The sequence below is a fragment of the Bubalus kerabau genome, chromosome 15 (genome assembly GCF_029407905.1).
Source record: "Bubalus kerabau isolate K-KA32 ecotype Philippines breed swamp buffalo chromosome 15, PCC_UOA_SB_1v2, whole genome shotgun sequence".
Taxonomy (NCBI): domain Eukaryota; kingdom Metazoa; phylum Chordata; class Mammalia; order Artiodactyla; family Bovidae; genus Bubalus; species Bubalus kerabau.
In genome coordinates, this window is record NC_073638.1 from 38,258,622 (window position 1) to 38,276,150 (window position 17,529).

The window sequence follows — 17,529 nt, forward strand, 5'->3', positions numbered from 1 at the left end:
GTGTCATCTGCACATCTGAGGTTATTGATATTTCTCCTGGCAATCTTGATTCCAGCTTGTGTTTCTTCCAGCCCAGCGTTTCTCATGATGTACTCTGCATATAAGTTAAACAAGCAGGGTGACAATATACAGCCTTGACGTACGCCTTTTCCTATTTGGAACCAGTCTGTTGTTCCATGTCCAGTTCTAACTGTTGCTTCCTGACCTGCATACAGATTTCTCAAGAGGCAGATCAGGTGGTCTGGTATTCCCATCTCTTTCAGAATTTTCCACAGATTAGTGTGATCCACACAGTCAAAGGCTTTGGCATAGTCAATAAAGCAGAAATAGATGTTTTTCTGGAACTCTCTTGCTTCTTCTATGATCCAGCGGATGTTGGCAATTTGATCTGTGGTTCCTCTGCCTTTTCTAAAACCAGCTTAAACATCAGGAAGTTCACGGTTCACATAATTAGGAAGATTTAATTGAATTTGGAGTGTAGTAGATATAGTTGGGAATTGTTACATTTCTTAGGTGAGATAATGATACTATGATTATCCAGGAAACTGTCCTGAATCAAGAGATGTTTGCTAAAGCACTTATGAGGTAAAGATTCTTGCTTTCATACGTTAAGCCAAAAAAATTGTTGTTTCGTTGCTAAGTCAGAAGTCTGACTCTTTGCCACACCATGAACTGTAGACCACCAGGCTCTTCTGTCCATGGGATTTCTTAGGACAAAATACTGGAATGGGTTGCCATTTCCTTCTCCAAGGGAACTTCCCAACCCAGAGATTGAATCCACACCTTCTGCATGGCAGGCAGATTCTTTACCATTGAGCCACCTCAGAAGCCCAAGTCAAAAAAATAAATGTACATATATGGTTAGAATAAGAACACAGTTTTGGCAGAATATTAACAATTGGTTAAGTGTATCATTCTTGGGCTCCAAAATCAATGCAGACAGTGACTGCAGCTACAAGATTAGAAAGACGCTTGCTCCTGAAGAATAGCTATGACACACCTAGACAGTGTATTAAAAAGCAAAGACATCACTTTGCCAACAGAGGTTGGCAAAGCAGTTCTTGGGGTCACACAGAGTCAGACATGACTTGGAGACTGAACAGTAACAAAAAATCATTCTTTTAACTTTCTGAAGTTGGAAAGTGTGAGAGAAAATAGTTTTAAAATCTCTACTCAATCAGTTGAGGGTTAATGAAGGTTTTAAAGGATGGCAGGATGGAGAAGGGTATAAAAAAATAAAATCTAAAATATTCAGGTTAAGTGATATTAGGTTTAATTTCTTGGATTTTGAGTTATATTAAAGTGACATTATTGCATTTGGAGAAGCCTGACGATAAATAAACCATTTCTCTCCTTGTCTAGTCTTTTGTTGCTGAAGCAATGTTGCTCATGGCCACTATCCTACATTTGGGAAAATCCTCTCTTCCTAAGAAGCCGATTACAGACGATGATGTAGATCGAATCTCCTTGTGCCTCAAGGTCTTGTCTGAATGTTCACCTTTAATGAATGACATTTTCAATAAGGAATGCAGACAGTCCCTTTCTCACATGTTATCTGCTAAACTTGAAGAAGAAAAATTATCCCAAAAGGTAAGGTATATATATGATAAAGGCATAAAAAGTGCTTTGTGTTCTTTGTTGTTGATTTTTCAGTTCTCATGTATGAGGAGTGTCTATGTTGAAGGCCTCCAAAAAGCTATCTTTTTTTCCAAATTAAAGAGAGTTGGTATATTGTTTTTGCAACACAGAAAGAATCTGAAAAGAGGAATGTGACAGTACAGCCTGATGACCCCATTTCCTTCATGCAACTAACTGCAAAGAATGAAATGAACTGCAAGGAAGATCAGTTTCAGCTGAGTTTGCTGGCAGCAATGGGTAACACCCAGAGAAAAGAAGCCACAGATCCCCTAGCATCTAAACTTAACAAGGTAACGATATATCAAATACACCAGTGGAGTATTTAAATTGGCTGCTTAAGAAAGTAGTAATCAAGAATTTGTTTGTCCTGCTGTTTATTGTAAAAGAAAAATAACTAGTACAGCATATTTTTTTGTCCTTACTGTGATTGATAGGTTCATTAAACGTGAATTGAAACTCAGTGGAACCTGATACTTTTCTATATGCTAGTACTATTAGTCCCGTGGCTGATTTCATAACTTGTTCCAGTTGTGTGTCAAATTACCGTAAACTAAAACATTGAGTCAAGGGATCCTGAGAGGTTAACTAGAGCTTTTAAAAGGTAGAACACTAGCCTCCTCCCCCACACCCTGCCCTCAGTTTCTCCTGTCCCCTGCTACTTTAAACAGGGCAACTCCACTTTTATATTCTTAATGTATTGAGTTCCATATAAGATTTCATTAGGAAAATTATTCTTATATCTCTCTTTTCTCAAATATTAAATTTACACATCCATGACCTAGTTTAATCCTTCCTCTGTTAGATAAGTAAACAGTCTCAAATTGATTTTGTTGCCCAAGGTAAGATTAGTGGCAGAATAGGAACTACTAAAACACTTTCTCCCTTAAAATTGGTAATTGATATTGACAGTATTACAGTTATTTTTTCACTTTGTTTTTTTAAATTGTGGTAAAATTTACATAAAATCAAATTTACCCTCTTAACTTACTTAAATATATATATATCAGTTGATTTGGCTGCATCAGGTCTTAGTTATGACACTTGCTTAGTTGCCCTGCAACATAAGAGATGTTAGTTGCCTGACCGGGGATCAAACCTTCATCTCCTGCATTGCAAGGTGGATTCTTGACCACTGGACCACCAGAGAAATCCCCTCTTAACTGTTTTTAAGTGTCCAGTTCAGTGGCATTAAGTACATTCACATTCTTATATAACCATCAGCACCATCTATCCCCTGAACTATTTTCATTTTTCAAAACTGAAACTCTATGCCCATGAAACAATATTTCCCCATTCCCATCTTGCCTCAGCCCTTGGTAGTCACATTCTACTTTTTATCCCAGTAAATTTGACTATGCCAGGTACCTTATATTAGTGTAATCATACAATTTCATCCTTTTGTGACTGGTTTCTTAGTTCATTTAGCCTAATGTCTTCAAGGTTCATCCAGTTTGTAACGTGTCAGAATTTCCTTTCCTTTGAAGGCTAAATATATACCACATCTTGTTTATCTGTTCATCTGTTGATGGACACTTGGGTTGCTTCGACCTTTTGGTTGTTGTGAGTAATGCTGCCATGAAGGTGGATGTTTGGATATCTCGTTGAGGTCTACTTTCGTTTGTGTTAAACCCAGAAATGGAATTGCTGGATAGTATAGTGATTCTGCTTTAGTTTTTTGAGGACCGCTGCAGTGTTTTACATAGTAGCTGCACTGTTTTACATTCCAGCCTTCAATGCAGAAGGGGTTCTGATTTCTCCATATTCTTGCCAACACTTATTTTTCATTTCTATTATAGTAACGATCCTAATGGATATGAAGTGACATCTTGTTTTAGTTTTGATTTGCATTTCCCTAGTGATTAGTGATGTTGGGTGTAATGTCTACTCAAGTCCTTTGAGAGTGATTTTAATCTGGTTGATTGTTTTCTATATGTTGAGTTGTAGGATTTCTTTATGTATTCTGGATACAAGTCGCTTATCAGATGTATGATTTACAAATATTTTCTTCCATTCTCTGGGTTGCCTTTTCACTGTGTTAATAATGTTCTTTGGTGCACAAAAGTTTGTGATTTTTGATGTAGTCTAATTTACCTATTTTTTTCTTTTGCTGCCTATGTTTTTGGTGAAATGTTATGTTTTACATTTTTAAAATATTATATATACTCTGGATTTTTCTTTTATTTTTTTTTTATGGAGTCGCAAAGAGTCGAACACGACTGAGCAACTGAACTGAACTGGATGTTTTTTTAAAAGTTTTGGTGGGGGTACATCTAAAAATTTATCTTCATGGAATTACAAGAATTTCTTGCTTGTAATTATTTTTCCCGAGTTTGAGTAACAACCAGTGATTGTATGTGCTGAGAGATTTAACTGAAAATCTGTTCAAATCTGTTCAGTTCCTAAGTTGAGATAATGTTTAATGTATTTGCTGAACATATTTAACATGGTAATGTGTAAGTTTCAATTACCATGTCTAAATTATAAAACAATTTTATTATACCCATTTCGAATGACTGGTTTAATCTAAGTACATCTGTTAATCACCTAACATTCCTAGTTCTTTGGCTAGGATATATTTGATTGTCTCAGTCATTTGATTGTTTTTGTCTGACAGGTTACCCAGTTGACAGGTTTCTCAGACCCTGTGTATGCAGAAGCCTATGTTCATGTCAACCAGTATGACATCGTCCTGGATGTACTTGTTGTGAACCAAACCAGTGACACCTTGCAGAACTGCACGTTAGAATTAGCTACTCTGGGTAAGGAAAGTTACCATAAAGGGAAAGTTTTATTATATGGTAAATCTTTATGACAGGTTACTAAGAGACATGTACAAGTTTTAGTATAAGAATTCTCTTGAGCCCTTTGTGACATTTTGAATCAAGTCTTAGTTTCTGAGCCTCTGTGATACTTTCTTATGCTTATGTTCTTTGGTACTCCTAGATAGGTTCATTCAGTGAGCTTGATCTAACATATGTCAGTTTTTTAAAATATACATAAGAATTGCTTATATTACAGATTCACCAGATAGCTTAGTTAGTTTCAATTGCCTTAGTGCAGAACAAGGTATTTTCTGAGTTCATAACTAAATACATACCCCATGTGTGGCCAAAGTAATACATCATCACATTTAGCAATGTGAGTTTTTTTTCTTCTTCTTAATAAAGACACATTTACGCATCTGGCTTTGAAGTTGGAAAATACAAATTGTATATAGGAACAGTGCACTTTACCTACAAAATTCTGTATGACTTAAGCAAGAGTTAAGAGGCTTTAAGAAATCAAGGGAGAACATAGTTCTGCCCTGTCTTCCTCAGCATAGCTTGAGTCCTACATAAAGAACTAATTCTTTCTTCAGGTTGGTTTATCTTTCTTTGTAATGGAGTGTACAGTTTAAGACTTAAGCTTTTTGAAAAGTTTGTAACCATTCACTGAAATAAAATGGTATGCCCCAAATACACCCCCCCACACACATAAATGAATTTAAATATACGATTATTCTGAGAAGCCTATTACCCTTTAAAAGAAAATGTGCATATTGATGTGAATAATAGTGTTAAATGATTTTTTTATCCTCATATTTGAATCATAATCCTTCTTTTATTCCTTGTTTTACCAGAAACTATTGAGCTGTATTTTAAGGTTTTATGATTGGAGAGGTTAATATGTATGTCTTTTTAGCCACATCTAAATTTTTTTTCAGGGGACTTGAAACTTGTGGAAAAGCCATCTCCTTTGACTCTTGCTCCTCATGATTTTGCAAATATTAAAGCTAATGTCAAAGTAGCATCAACAGAAAATGGAATAATTTTTGGTAATATAGGTAAGGAATTGTTTTATAGCCTGTGGTGTTTGGATGTTTTTATTAAAGAATTTCTGTAATGAGTAGCTGTGTGACATTTCTTGAGGACAGGACTTGAATCCATTCATTTATTGATTTATGGGGCATCTGCTGTGCTATTCAGGGTTGTACTATGTTCTGGAGGTACAGAAATGAGAGTCACTGTCCTCAAACTGTTAAGCAAGAGGAGAAAAATAAGTAATATAAAGTTAAAATACAGTATGCTAAGAGCTAGGGTATATACTATGTGCTTTGGGATCATAGGGGGAAAATGCTAACTATGGAAGGCTTTATAAAGGAGGAAGGAATGTTATCAGCCGTTGAACTAAGTCTAGAACCGTGCACAGGTGTTTGTTGCCAGGCCAGCTAGGGATTACCGTGCACAAAGGTATTTAGTCAATAAGCTCTCTTTTTTAAAAAAGCAGTTTCTGTGGTAGGAAGAAAAAAATCTCTGTCCTCAATAGCTTCTAGTTCAGTAAGGGAAATAGATAATGTACAGTACAGAATGTTAAGCGCTGTGACAGAAGCCTGTGCTGGTGAAGTGGAAGTCTATGCAGGGATTCGGTTATTTCTCGCAGAGTGGTGGGGGGTTGGGAGGAGAGGCTTTGTGGAGGAGCTGAAGCTCAAGTGGGGTTTTGAAAGATCAGTACGTGGTCTACAGACAGAGATTCAGTTGAATCAAATACAAGTAGTTTGATATACCTGGAGTTGAGTGGCCTAGAGCCTGATGGTAGAAAAGAGTGAGGTTGAGAAGGTTAGTGGCAGCTGTACTATACTTGTCATGCCAAGAATTTCAGACTTGATCCTGGATATAAAGAGGAGCCATTGAGGAACTATTGGTGAATCACATAATTAAATATTTCTATGGCAGCGCTAAAGAAGACTGGAAGAGGCAGGAAGGTTAGCTAGTAGACTTGCAGTAGCCCAGGTGAGAGATGACAGAGAGTTTGAACCAGCACAGTAATGGCCAGGATGAAGAGAATGACTGAATATAATAGATTTTAAGGGGGTAGAATGTTCAGGACATGGTTATTGATTTAACAGTAAGTGGCTAGAGCAACCCTCAGATTTCCTTCTTGGGTGTGTTGGGTTGGTGTTTATGTTTATCACTGAAATGGAATATAGGAGAGAAGGACTGAGAGATGTAATAAATTAAACGGTCTTTAAGTTACTGAAGGGCAGTTTGAGATGAGCCTGGAACTTGAACAGAAGGTCTAAAGTAGAGATGAATATTTGTTTTTAAACCATAGAAATGGAAGAAATTACCTAAAGAGGGCATAAAGAGTTAGAGAGGGGAGATTTGAAAACTGAATCCAAGAGAACAAGAATATTAAGAGCTGTTCAGAGTTTTTTATTCAGAGCAATATTAAAAGAAGGAGAAGCCTGTAAAGGAAGTGTGGTTAGAGAAGTAAGGAAAAATCTTGAAGATGTGTCCAAAGCTGCAGAAGATCTACAAGAAAGGTCCTTTAGGTTGACTATCAGTGATACTAAAACATTGCTTACGGTGTGTCTTGGGCAATGGTGGTAGGTTCAGGGCTACATTGGACTTGGAGAAATAAAGATAGTGCGTGTAGATCACTCTGAGTGTAGGACCTTGGTTTTGATAAGATTGAGAGGGGACAGTAGCCAGAAAAGAAGTAAAGGATGAGAGAAGATTTTTTTTTAAGATGAGAGAGCCTTGACTATGTTCATAAACTCTAATGGAAGAAAATCAGTATGAAGGTAAAGACAGTAAGAGTAAAAGAGGTGATGACTGATGGAGTGAGGTCCTAAACCAAAGCAGGCATCACAGATGGCAGCAAGTATTAACCTTGAAGAGAAGAGGCAGCAAAAGTGAGGTGGTGAAAGTTGATAAGTTGATTCAGAGAAAAATACATTTATTTTTAGACATGGGGCTGAAAATTAAAGGAACTTATTCTTGGTAAGCTTGCTGCTGCTGCTGCTCAGTCACTTCAGTCATGTCTGACTCTGTGCGACCCCATAGACGGCAGCCCACCAGGCCCCCCGTCCCTGGGATTCTCCAGGCAAGAACACTGGAGTGGGTTGCCATTTCCTTCTCCAATGCATAAAAGTGAAAAGTGAAAGTGAAGTCTCTCAGTCGTGTCCAACCCTGAGCGACCTCATGGACTGCAGCCCACCAGGCTCCTGCGTCCATGGGATCCTCCAGGCAAGAGTACTGGAGTGGGGTGCCATCGCCTTATACTGTGGGAACACTATTACCTGTATATCTTTCTACAGTGTCTATAACACATTGCAACTGCTATGTAAGCACTCATTGACTGAATCCTGGCCTCTGCCACTTAACCAGTTTTGTGACCTTGAGCAACTTAACTTTTCTGTTTTTGTTTCTCTATAAGATAGAAAGTAATAATACTGTAACATGGGATTAATGGGAATATTAAATAGGTAATTAATTTGTAAAACATATACAATAGAGCTCAGTATAGAGTAAGCAAAACTATTTGCTAATATCATAGTTGTTACTTGGAAATATGAAAACTTTTAAATTAAAATTTGCCTTTGGTGATTGGGCATCTTTTTAAATTGCAGTTTATGATGTCTCTGGAGCAGCAAGTGACAGAAACTGTGTGGTCCTCAGTGATATTCACATTGACATCATGGACTATATCCAGCCTGCAACTTGCACTGATGCCGAATTCCGTCAGATGTGGGCTGAATTTGAATGGGAAAACAAAGTTAGTCCTTAGATGATTTTCTTAAACTCCTTATCTTTCTTTTTGGCTAGTGTTGAGGGATTCTTTGATAAAAGTAATCTCAGATGTGAAAAGCAAAGTCTTTCAGTATCTGTGCTTACAAATTAGCCTTAACTGGAAAGCGTGCAACTGGTTTGGTTAATTTACTGTTGTAAATTGGTGAGAGTAACAGTTCTATAATTAATCTAATTGTTCAAGACATTATAAACAACGTTCCATCCCTGTGTGTATGAATAGAAACTTACCATTGAATCAGTATCCAATAGAAGCTTTGCAAAGTCAGTGGCTTGCTAGCGAACTTTGTTCCTGTGAGCCTTGATTTTTATTAGAACTATTTTATATACAGCATGTTGACAGTCTATGAAGTTATCTGTACTCGAAAGTTCTGATACCAGCCTACAGTTTGTTGGATTTTGTAGATGTCACTTACTTTTCATTGCCCACCCTTTCCCCTTAAGTACTTGGAAGGAGGTTTTAATATGACACATAAGTGATTGTTTTATCAGCCCCAAGATAAGAAATTCACAACTTTCTCTCTGTTAAAAGTATAATCTCTTGACTTTTTTCCTCTTCCTCTGTACAGGTGACAGTTAACACAAATATAGTTGATTTAAACGACTATTTACAGCACATATTAAAGTCAACCAACATGAAATGCCTCACTCCAGAGAAGGTAAGATTTGCCTGGGTACTTCTTAAATCTGATACAGAGTAATGGTAGATTCTTGGCTTTCTTGTATTTTCTGTAGTATATTGTGTTTTTACTTAGCTTGAGAAAAGCAGTGTCATTCTGGACTAGTTAGAAAAAACTATCCCATAGGATGTGTGAATCTGCTTACTGGTTTCTACTGAAATAGGAGCAGTATCTGCTTGTCCCTAGAGCAGTGACCCAACTAAATAGTCAGATTGACTTTTCTTTTCAGTCTTCTCCCTTTTAACTAAAAACTTATTCCAAAGTGTACTAGATTAGAAAATATCCATGACCTCTTCTTTTGATTCTGATTGTGGATCAGAATATATCTGATCAAGTATGGAATTGTTAATGTACTCTGATTTTTTGCTATGTTTGTGTATGTATGAAAAAAAGACTAGAGAGAAAGACCAAAAACTGAAGCTGAGAATGTAAGGAAGTTTTCTTTATAAAATTTCTGCTAATGTTGTGGTAGTGATTTAATCAGTGAAAGAATACTGCCAGACCAAGTCAAGTAGGCTTTAATTCATGTTAGTCTATTCAACAGATATTGAGTCTGATAAATACTATATGCCCGATACTCTGTGAGCTGCTGGATATACAATAATGAAGAAAATAAAAATAGTCTCTTTCTTCATAGAGCTTAAGGTCTGGTGTAGGAGGCAGTCAAACAACTCTAAACAAAGAATATAGAAATGCAAATTAGGATAAGTGCTATTTCTTTAAGATCAAGTTTATCGAGATACAGACCAACAGTAAAGCTCACACATTTTACGTGTATAGTTCTGCGAGTATCAACAGGTTCATACAGTCATGTATGAATAAGTGGTGAATAAGCTGCTTTAAGTGGTGATAATTTACCTGTGCTGTTTAGTCTTGCTTATGTGTAGTTCGCTAGTATTGAGTTTATCACAAATTTCTTGCAGGCACTTTCTGGTTACTGTGGCTTTATGGCAGCCAACCTCTATGCTCGTTCCATATTTGGAGAAGATGCACTTGCAAACGTTAGCATTGAAAAGCCGATACAACAGGGACCAGAGGCCCCTGTTACTGGCCACATAAGAATCCGTGCAAAGAGTCAGGTAACGGTTGCTATTTTTGAGATGGTCTCTGAACTGAATAAAAAGAGAAAGAATCTGTGTCTCTCTCGTTTCTATATATAGTGTCCTCTGGCATACTAGTGTTTAGTGCATTGCTAGTGCTCAGTTGCTCACTTGTGTCTGACTCTTTGCAACCCCGTGGACTGTAGCCTGCCAGGCTCCTCTGTCCATGTGATTTTCCAGGCAAGAATGCTGGATTGAGTTGCCATTCCCTTCTCTGGGGGTCTTCCCGACCCAAAGATTGAACCCACGTTTCCTGCATTGGCAGGTGGATTCTTTACCACTGAGCTACGTGGGATGCCAACCATCTTATGTAAATTTAAATATAAATTATATATAAATTTATATATATATAAATTATATATAAATTCCATTTAAATATACCAATTTTATATACTTTCATCTCAATTCTGTAAATATTTATCCCTTTAACCTTTGTTTTCATTTGGGATCCAATCAACAAGCTTGGTCTTAGAGGAGTTTTATAAGTTTTTTTTTTTCTTTTTCCCTGTCCATTTTACTGACCTTTGTATAAAAAGTTCTGGCATCTCCAGAGTGAGATTGAGCTGAGGAGTTCTTGCCCTTTGGTCTAACTGTTGCCCCAATAATTACTGGTCAAATATCTCAGTGCAAATTTTTGTAGCCTCTTAAATGCATATTTTAAAACTGGGTAAATAGAACAGATGTGTTTGGCTATTAATGTTGGGGACCAGTAGGGGGTCCCTTTTGGCCCATTTAACCTTAGGTAGTGTATAATATCAAATCTTGCTTTAATCACATAAATGCCCATTTTATTTATCCCATTTTAAATAACCACTAAAGATTTCTTTATTCTTGTGAAATAACTCTTTCTAAAAAAAAAACTTCTACCTTGTTGGAAATTATAGCCAGTCTTTCCTTACAGACTTTTATTGTTGACATTAGATGCTTATATATATGTATATATATACAATTCTTGTATTTATAATATATATTATTCATATCTATAATATATTTTATATTTATAATACAATTATATATTTGTTTTAATATTTATAACAATATATTATTTTATATCTATAATATATACTATTTTAATATTTCTAATAATATAATTATATATCATATATATGATCTAATGCAACCTCATTCTGGCTCAGACGGTAAAGAATCTGCCTGCAATGCAGGAGACCTGGGTTTGATCCCTGGGTCAGGAAGATCCCCTAGAGGAGGGCATGGCAGCCCACTTAAGTATTCTTGCCTGGAGAATCCACATGGACAGAAGAGCCTGGTGGGCCACAATCCATGGGGTCGCAAAGAGTCGGACACAACTAAGCGACTAAGCACACACACATATTTATAATAACCATACTTGGTAAAGAATACACCTGCAGTGCAGGAAACCCCAGTTCGATTCCTGGGTCGAGAAGATCTGCTAGAGAAGGGATAGGCTACCCACTTCAGTATTCTTGGGCTTCCCTGGTGGCTCAGCTGGTAAAGAAGCTGCCTGCAGTGCAGGAGACCTGGATTTGATCCCTGGGTTGGGAAGATGAGAAGGGAAAGGCTACCCACTCCCGTATCCTGGCCTGGAGAATTCCATGGACTGTATTTTCCATGGGGTCACAAAGAGTCAGACATGACAGCAACTTTCGCTTTCACTTTTCACTCTTGAAATATAACTGCTTCCTTTAATAAATGGCCCACCTTTTGGGTCTGTCATTCTGGTTTATTTGCAGTCAGATTAATTCCTGTGGCGTGTTTGTGAATGTATTCTTTAGTTTTTTGAAATCTAGTGACTGTAAATCTAGCACTACAAGTACTTAACCAAGTGAAGCTTTGTTGTGTCTGTTTTGTACATCTTAGTTTCAGTGTTGGTTGGTATCATTGAATGGGGCTTGGTAAGATGGAATAACTGATTACATATGGTTTTAATAATTATGTATAAATATCTTCATTCTTTCTTACAGGGAATGGCCTTAAGTCTTGGAGATAAAATCAACTTGTCTCAGAAGAAAAATAGTATATAAGAATAAACAAAAAATTCTTTGCAGCTTTACAGTTAAAATTTAGGTATGGGCTTACTGGACTCCAACATCTTTTGTACTCTTTTTGTGCTTTGTGTTATATAGAATCTGAGTTCATGCTGAATGCATTCCAGCCAATAATTTATAGCCTTTCCCTTAAATCAAGATTGATTTTAAAATTATAGTTTGTCTTTTGTCTTAACAGTTTTGAATGCTGTCCTCAAAGTATATAATGTTTCTCACATGTATCAAGACCATTTTCACAGTACAATAAATAGATCTATTCCTAAGTCTTTTGTTGTTTTATGAATAAATGTGTAATTACATAATTTTAGTTATGTAACAATGAATTTCTTTTAGTTGCATTATAGATTTCTATTATAAATTTAAATTGCTGTTTGAATTGTGAATATATGAACTTTATTAAGAGAATTTAAAGATACAGTGATATGAAATGAGATAGGCCTTGATTTACTTGATTAATGGTTGCTGCTGCTGCTGCTAAGTTGCTTCAGTCGTGTCTGACTCTGTGCGACCCCATAGACGGCAGCCCACCAGGCTCCCCCGTCCCTGGGATTCTCCAGGCAAGAACACTGGAGTGGGTTGCCATTTCCTTCTCCAGATTAATGGTTACTGACTTAATATTCTGACATCAGTTTATCTAAAAATGCCTCATTGTGTTCTAAAGGGCTTTTCTCTGAAATTTAGGTCCTAGAAGAAAGTATCAAATACCTTGAGAAAACAGATCCATGTTCATTTTATCTTTTAATTAATTTTTATTGGCGTATAATTGATTTACAATGTTGTGTTAGTTTCTGTCGTACAACAAAGTGAATCAGCTGTATGTGTACATATATCCCCTTTTTTTAAGATTTCCTTCCCATTTAAGTCACCACAGAGCATTGAATAGAGTTTCCTGCTATACAGTAGGTACTCATTAGTTGTCTATTTTATACATAGTAGTCTATATATATATATATTCCAGTCACTCCATACTCCCACTCCCCTCTTCCCCCTTGGTATCCATATGTTTGTTCTTTACGTCTGTGTGTCTATTTCTGCTTTGCAAATAAGTTCATCTGTAAAAATTTTTCTAGACTCCACATATAAGTGACGTTATATGATATTTATTTTTCTGACTTCACTCTATATGACAGTCTCTGGGTCCATCCATGTCTCTGAAAGTGGCACAATTTTGTTCCTTTTTATGGCTCATATTCTATTGTATATGTGTATCACATATTTTTTATCCATTCCTCTGTTGATGAACGTTTAGGTTGCTTCCATGTCCTGGCTATTGTAGATAGTGCTGCAGTGAACATTAGGGTGCATATATAATTCTAAATTATTGTTTTCTCCAGGTATATGTCCAGGAGTCGGATTGCTGGGTCATGTAGTAGTTCTGTTTTTAGCTTTTTAAGGAATGTCCACACTGTTCTCCGAAGTAGCTATACCAACTTACACTCCCACCAACAGTGTAGGAAGGTTCCCTTTTCGCCATACCCTCTGCAGCATTTATCGTTTGTAGATTTTTTGATAATGGCCATTCTGAGCAGTGTGAGGTGATGACCTCATTGTAGTTTTGATTTGCATTTCTTTAATAATTGGTAATGTTGAGTGAACATTTTTTTCGTGTTTGTTGGCCATCTGTATCCATCTTCATTTTAAAAAGAGGATTATAAACTGACTAAAATAAACATACTATTCTTAATTATTCTGAATCATAATGAAAAGCAGATAATCCAAAATAGATTTTTAATCTTCACATTTAGCTTTGGGTGTTCCTTTATGTTTGTTAGGAATTAAGTTAATTCCAGCCAGCCAATTACTGAAGCTGCACTGGGAGCATTCAACTCCAGAGGATTCAGAAAGCTGTCCTGTTTCCATGTTGCCTCTGTGCCTCACCTTCTCCTCCCCTTTCCCTCATTTTATGCCAGGGCTGGGCACCATCCCCAGGATGATTCTAAATGCCTTTGTGAGCTGAGCTCAGTTCCCTCAGGTCAGACTGTGCTGTTCTTTTGGCCCTTGCTTTCCTTGGGGATGACTGAGGTAGTCTGCTCTTTTACCTAAGCCTGAACATTTAAACTATTACACTTTGTCTTCCAGCTAAGATTCAGGCTGCATTCAGGATGAGTCCATAGATAAGGTCTGTGAAAGAGTGAAAGCGGCATCTCCTATTTCAGCACTTGAGTGAGAATGAAATGATTTGTTTGGAGTGTGAAGGAGACGGATACATCGTATGATGTCAGAAACTTTGAAGCCACTTGCTTTTTTAATCAAATGAACCAGGGGATCATAGGGCATTTGAGATTCCAGAACACCAAGATCTCAAAGCAAAGTCAATGGCTACCAAATAGGAAAGATACTGGGAATGCTAAAAAGGGATCAGGTGGGTGCAGTGTCCAGCGTTGGAGATTTGTGATGAGAGCAGAACAACTGTTGCAGTTTTGGATTAGATCATTTCCCAGGCTCTGTTCCAATGAATTATTAGTTTCTTTGATGCCATTAGATGTTATGAGAGAAAAGGGATTCCACAGTCAAGTCAGTTTGGAAAAGCTTTATATTGTTCTGTATTGGTGTTTCACCACCCACATTAGCATACTGAAAATGTTGAGAGGTCCTTCAGTAAAGTTTGGTTTAACCCAGCATATCTTAATCTTATATAACTAGGGAATCCTTTTTCTATAGAACACCTATTGATGATAACACAGGACAGGAAAAGTGGCTTAGCACATTAAAGATTTTGGTTTTGTGTTCACAACCATGATTTCATGTTAAATCTCAAGGGTTTATCTTTCTGTATGGCCAAGAATATATCTCTGTTGATACTCTCAGAAAATTGTCTAACACTGTGGTCAATTTTCTTGGGCTAAAATTGGTTCACATGGCCATTTTCTTAAATTCATAAATAAGGAGAACAAAAGAGAAAAAAGTTAAAACAGTTGTCAGATACCGATACTACATTAAGATATTTACTTTATTAGCATTTTATTGGTTTTGTGCCTTTACTGAATGTAAATTGAGTGGGATAGCACTATTTAGAAAAGCTGTTTACACTGTGCTCTCAGTTGGGATTTAAAATACACTTTATATGCTCACATTTCTTTGCGTTGTTCATGTAAGAAGGCTTTTTCAATAGAACGGGAAAGACTAGAGATCTCTTCAAGAAAACTGGAGATATCAAGGGAACTTTTCATGCAAAGATGGGCAAAATAAAGGACAGAAATGGTAAGGACCTAGCAGAAACAGAAGATCTTACAAAGAGATGGCAGGAATGTGCAGAACTAGACCAAAAAAAGGCCTTAATGATAACCACAATGGTGTGGTCAGTCACCTACAGTAAACATCCTGAGAGAAACAGAAGATCTTACAAAGAGATGGCAGGAATGCACAGAAGAACTATACAAAAAAAAAAAGGCCTTAATGATAACCACGAAAGTGTGGTCAGTCACCTGCAGTAAACATCCTGAAATGTGAAGTCAAATGGGCCTTAGGAAGCATCATGACAAACAAAGCTAGTGGAGGTGATGGAATTCCATTTGAGCTATTTCAAATCCTAAAAGATGATGCTGTTAAATTGCTGGATTTAATTAATGTGTCAGCAAATTTGGAAAACTCAGCAAATAGCCCAGAGGTAAAGAATCTGCCTGCAATGCAGAAGATGCAGGAGGTGTGGGTTCGATTCCTGGGTAGGGAAGATCCCCTGAAGGAGGAGGCAACCCACCCCAGTATTCTTTCCTGGAGAATCCCAAGGAAAGAGGAGCCTGGCATTCTACAGTCCAAGGGGTTGCAAAGAATCAGACGTGACTAAGTAACTGAGCAAGCACCTTAGTGGCTATAGGACTGGAAAAGGTCAGTTTTCATTCCAGTCCCAAAGGGCACTACCAAAGAATGTTCAAACTACCATGTAATTCGCTCATTTCACATGCTAGCAAAGTAATATTCAAAGTCCTTCAAGCTAGGCTTTTCAATAGTACATAAACCAAGAACTTCTAGATATACAAGCTGGGTTTAGAAAAGATACGAACCAGAGATCAAATTGACAACATCCATTGGATCATAGAAGAAGCTAGAGAATTCCAGAAAAACATCTGCTTGATTGACTGTGCTCAAGCCTTTGACTGTGTGGATCACAACAAACTGGAAAACTCTTCAAGAGATGGGAGTACCAGACCACCTTACCTGTCTCCTGAGAATCCTGTATGCAGGACAAGAAGCAACAGTTAGAACCAGAAATGAACAATGGACTTGTTCAAAATTGGGAAAGGAGTATGTCAAGAGTGTATATTGTCACCCTGCTTATTATCTGACATGCAGAGTACATCATCCAGCCGGGTTGGATGAGGTACAATCTAGAATCAGGATTTCCAGGAGAAATATCAACAACCTGAGATATGCAGATGATACCACCAATGGCAGAAAGCAAAGCGGAACTAAAGAGCCTCTTGAGAGTGAAAGAAGAGTGAAAAAGCTGGCTTAAAACTCAACATACAAAAATCTAAGATCATGGCATCCACTTCATCACTTGATGACAAGGAAATGGGGGAAAAGTGGGAACAGTGACAGATTTTCTTTACTTGGGCTCAAAAATCACTGTGGACAGTACCCGCATCCACAAAATTAAAAGGTGCTCCTTGGAAGGAAAGCTATAACAAACCTAGATAGCATATTAAAAAGCAGAGACATCACTTTGCTGACAAAGGTCCATATGGTTTTTCCAGTAGTCTTGTACAGATGTGAGAGTTGGACCATAAAGCCTGAGGGCCAAAGAATTGTTTTTGAACTGTGGTGTTGGAGAAGACTCTTGAGAGTCCCTTGGACAGCAAGGAGATCCAACCAGTCCATCCTAAAGGAAATCAGTCCTGAATATTCATTGGAAGGACTGATGCTGAAGCTGAATCTCCTGTACTTTGGCCCCCTGATGCGAAGAGCCAGCTCATTAGAAAAGACGTTTATGCTGGGAAGATTGAGGGCAGGAGGAGAAGGGAGTGACAGAGGGTGAGATGGTTAGATAGCATTATCTACTCAATGGACATGAGCTTAAGGAAACTCCAGGAGATGGTGAAGGACAGGGAAGCCTGGCGTGCTGCAGTCCATGGGGTCTCAGAGTGGGGCAAGACTTAGGGACTGAGCAACAACAGCAATGCTCACATTATAAAATATCATATAATTAGGACCATAATATCTAGTAAGAGAATAAGCAAAGTATCTGATACCAGGTAAGAGCTTAATATATAAATGTATTGAGTAAGTGTGTAAATCTTACAAGAAAATTAAATGGCCTTGATATTTTGCTGTCTTGACACTAGAGGGAGCCATGTGCAGTTACTTTCATTTTGGGATTAGAAGAGATTGGAGTTTAGGGTTTTTTATACAAAGAAAAACCAATATAATTTTTTTTTATTAGCAAGGAGATTGATATTAATGATATTTTGCTAGCTGTGAAAAAATTTTCCACTTGATTTGTAAATAATACAGAAAACAAAGGAATTTGTTTTAGGATACCTAAAGTGACAGACAGAGAAGGCAATGGCAAGCCACT

The 17,529-nt window shown here is 37.3% G+C and overlaps 1 protein-coding gene across 1 annotated transcript in view; it reads left to right on the forward strand.

The window, feature by feature from the left end:
• The window catches only part of COPB1 (COPI coat complex subunit beta 1), a 35,097-nt gene extending 22,820 nt beyond the window's left edge, over positions 1-12,277 (forward strand). Inside the window, exons 15-22 of the mRNA XM_055548542.1 lie at positions 1,363-1,590; positions 1,749-1,928; positions 4,253-4,397; positions 5,342-5,461; positions 8,030-8,175; positions 8,777-8,866; positions 9,811-9,966; positions 11,931-12,277. Of these exons, the coding sequence (XP_055404517.1) occupies positions 1,363-1,590; positions 1,749-1,928; positions 4,253-4,397; positions 5,342-5,461; positions 8,030-8,175; positions 8,777-8,866; positions 9,811-9,966; positions 11,931-11,990 (1,125 nt within the window). The 3' untranslated portion in view covers positions 11,991-12,277. The remainder of the gene's footprint in view (positions 1-1,362; positions 1,591-1,748; positions 1,929-4,252; positions 4,398-5,341; positions 5,462-8,029; positions 8,176-8,776; positions 8,867-9,810; positions 9,967-11,930) is intronic.
• Positions 12,278-17,529: the final 5,252 nt, after the last annotated feature.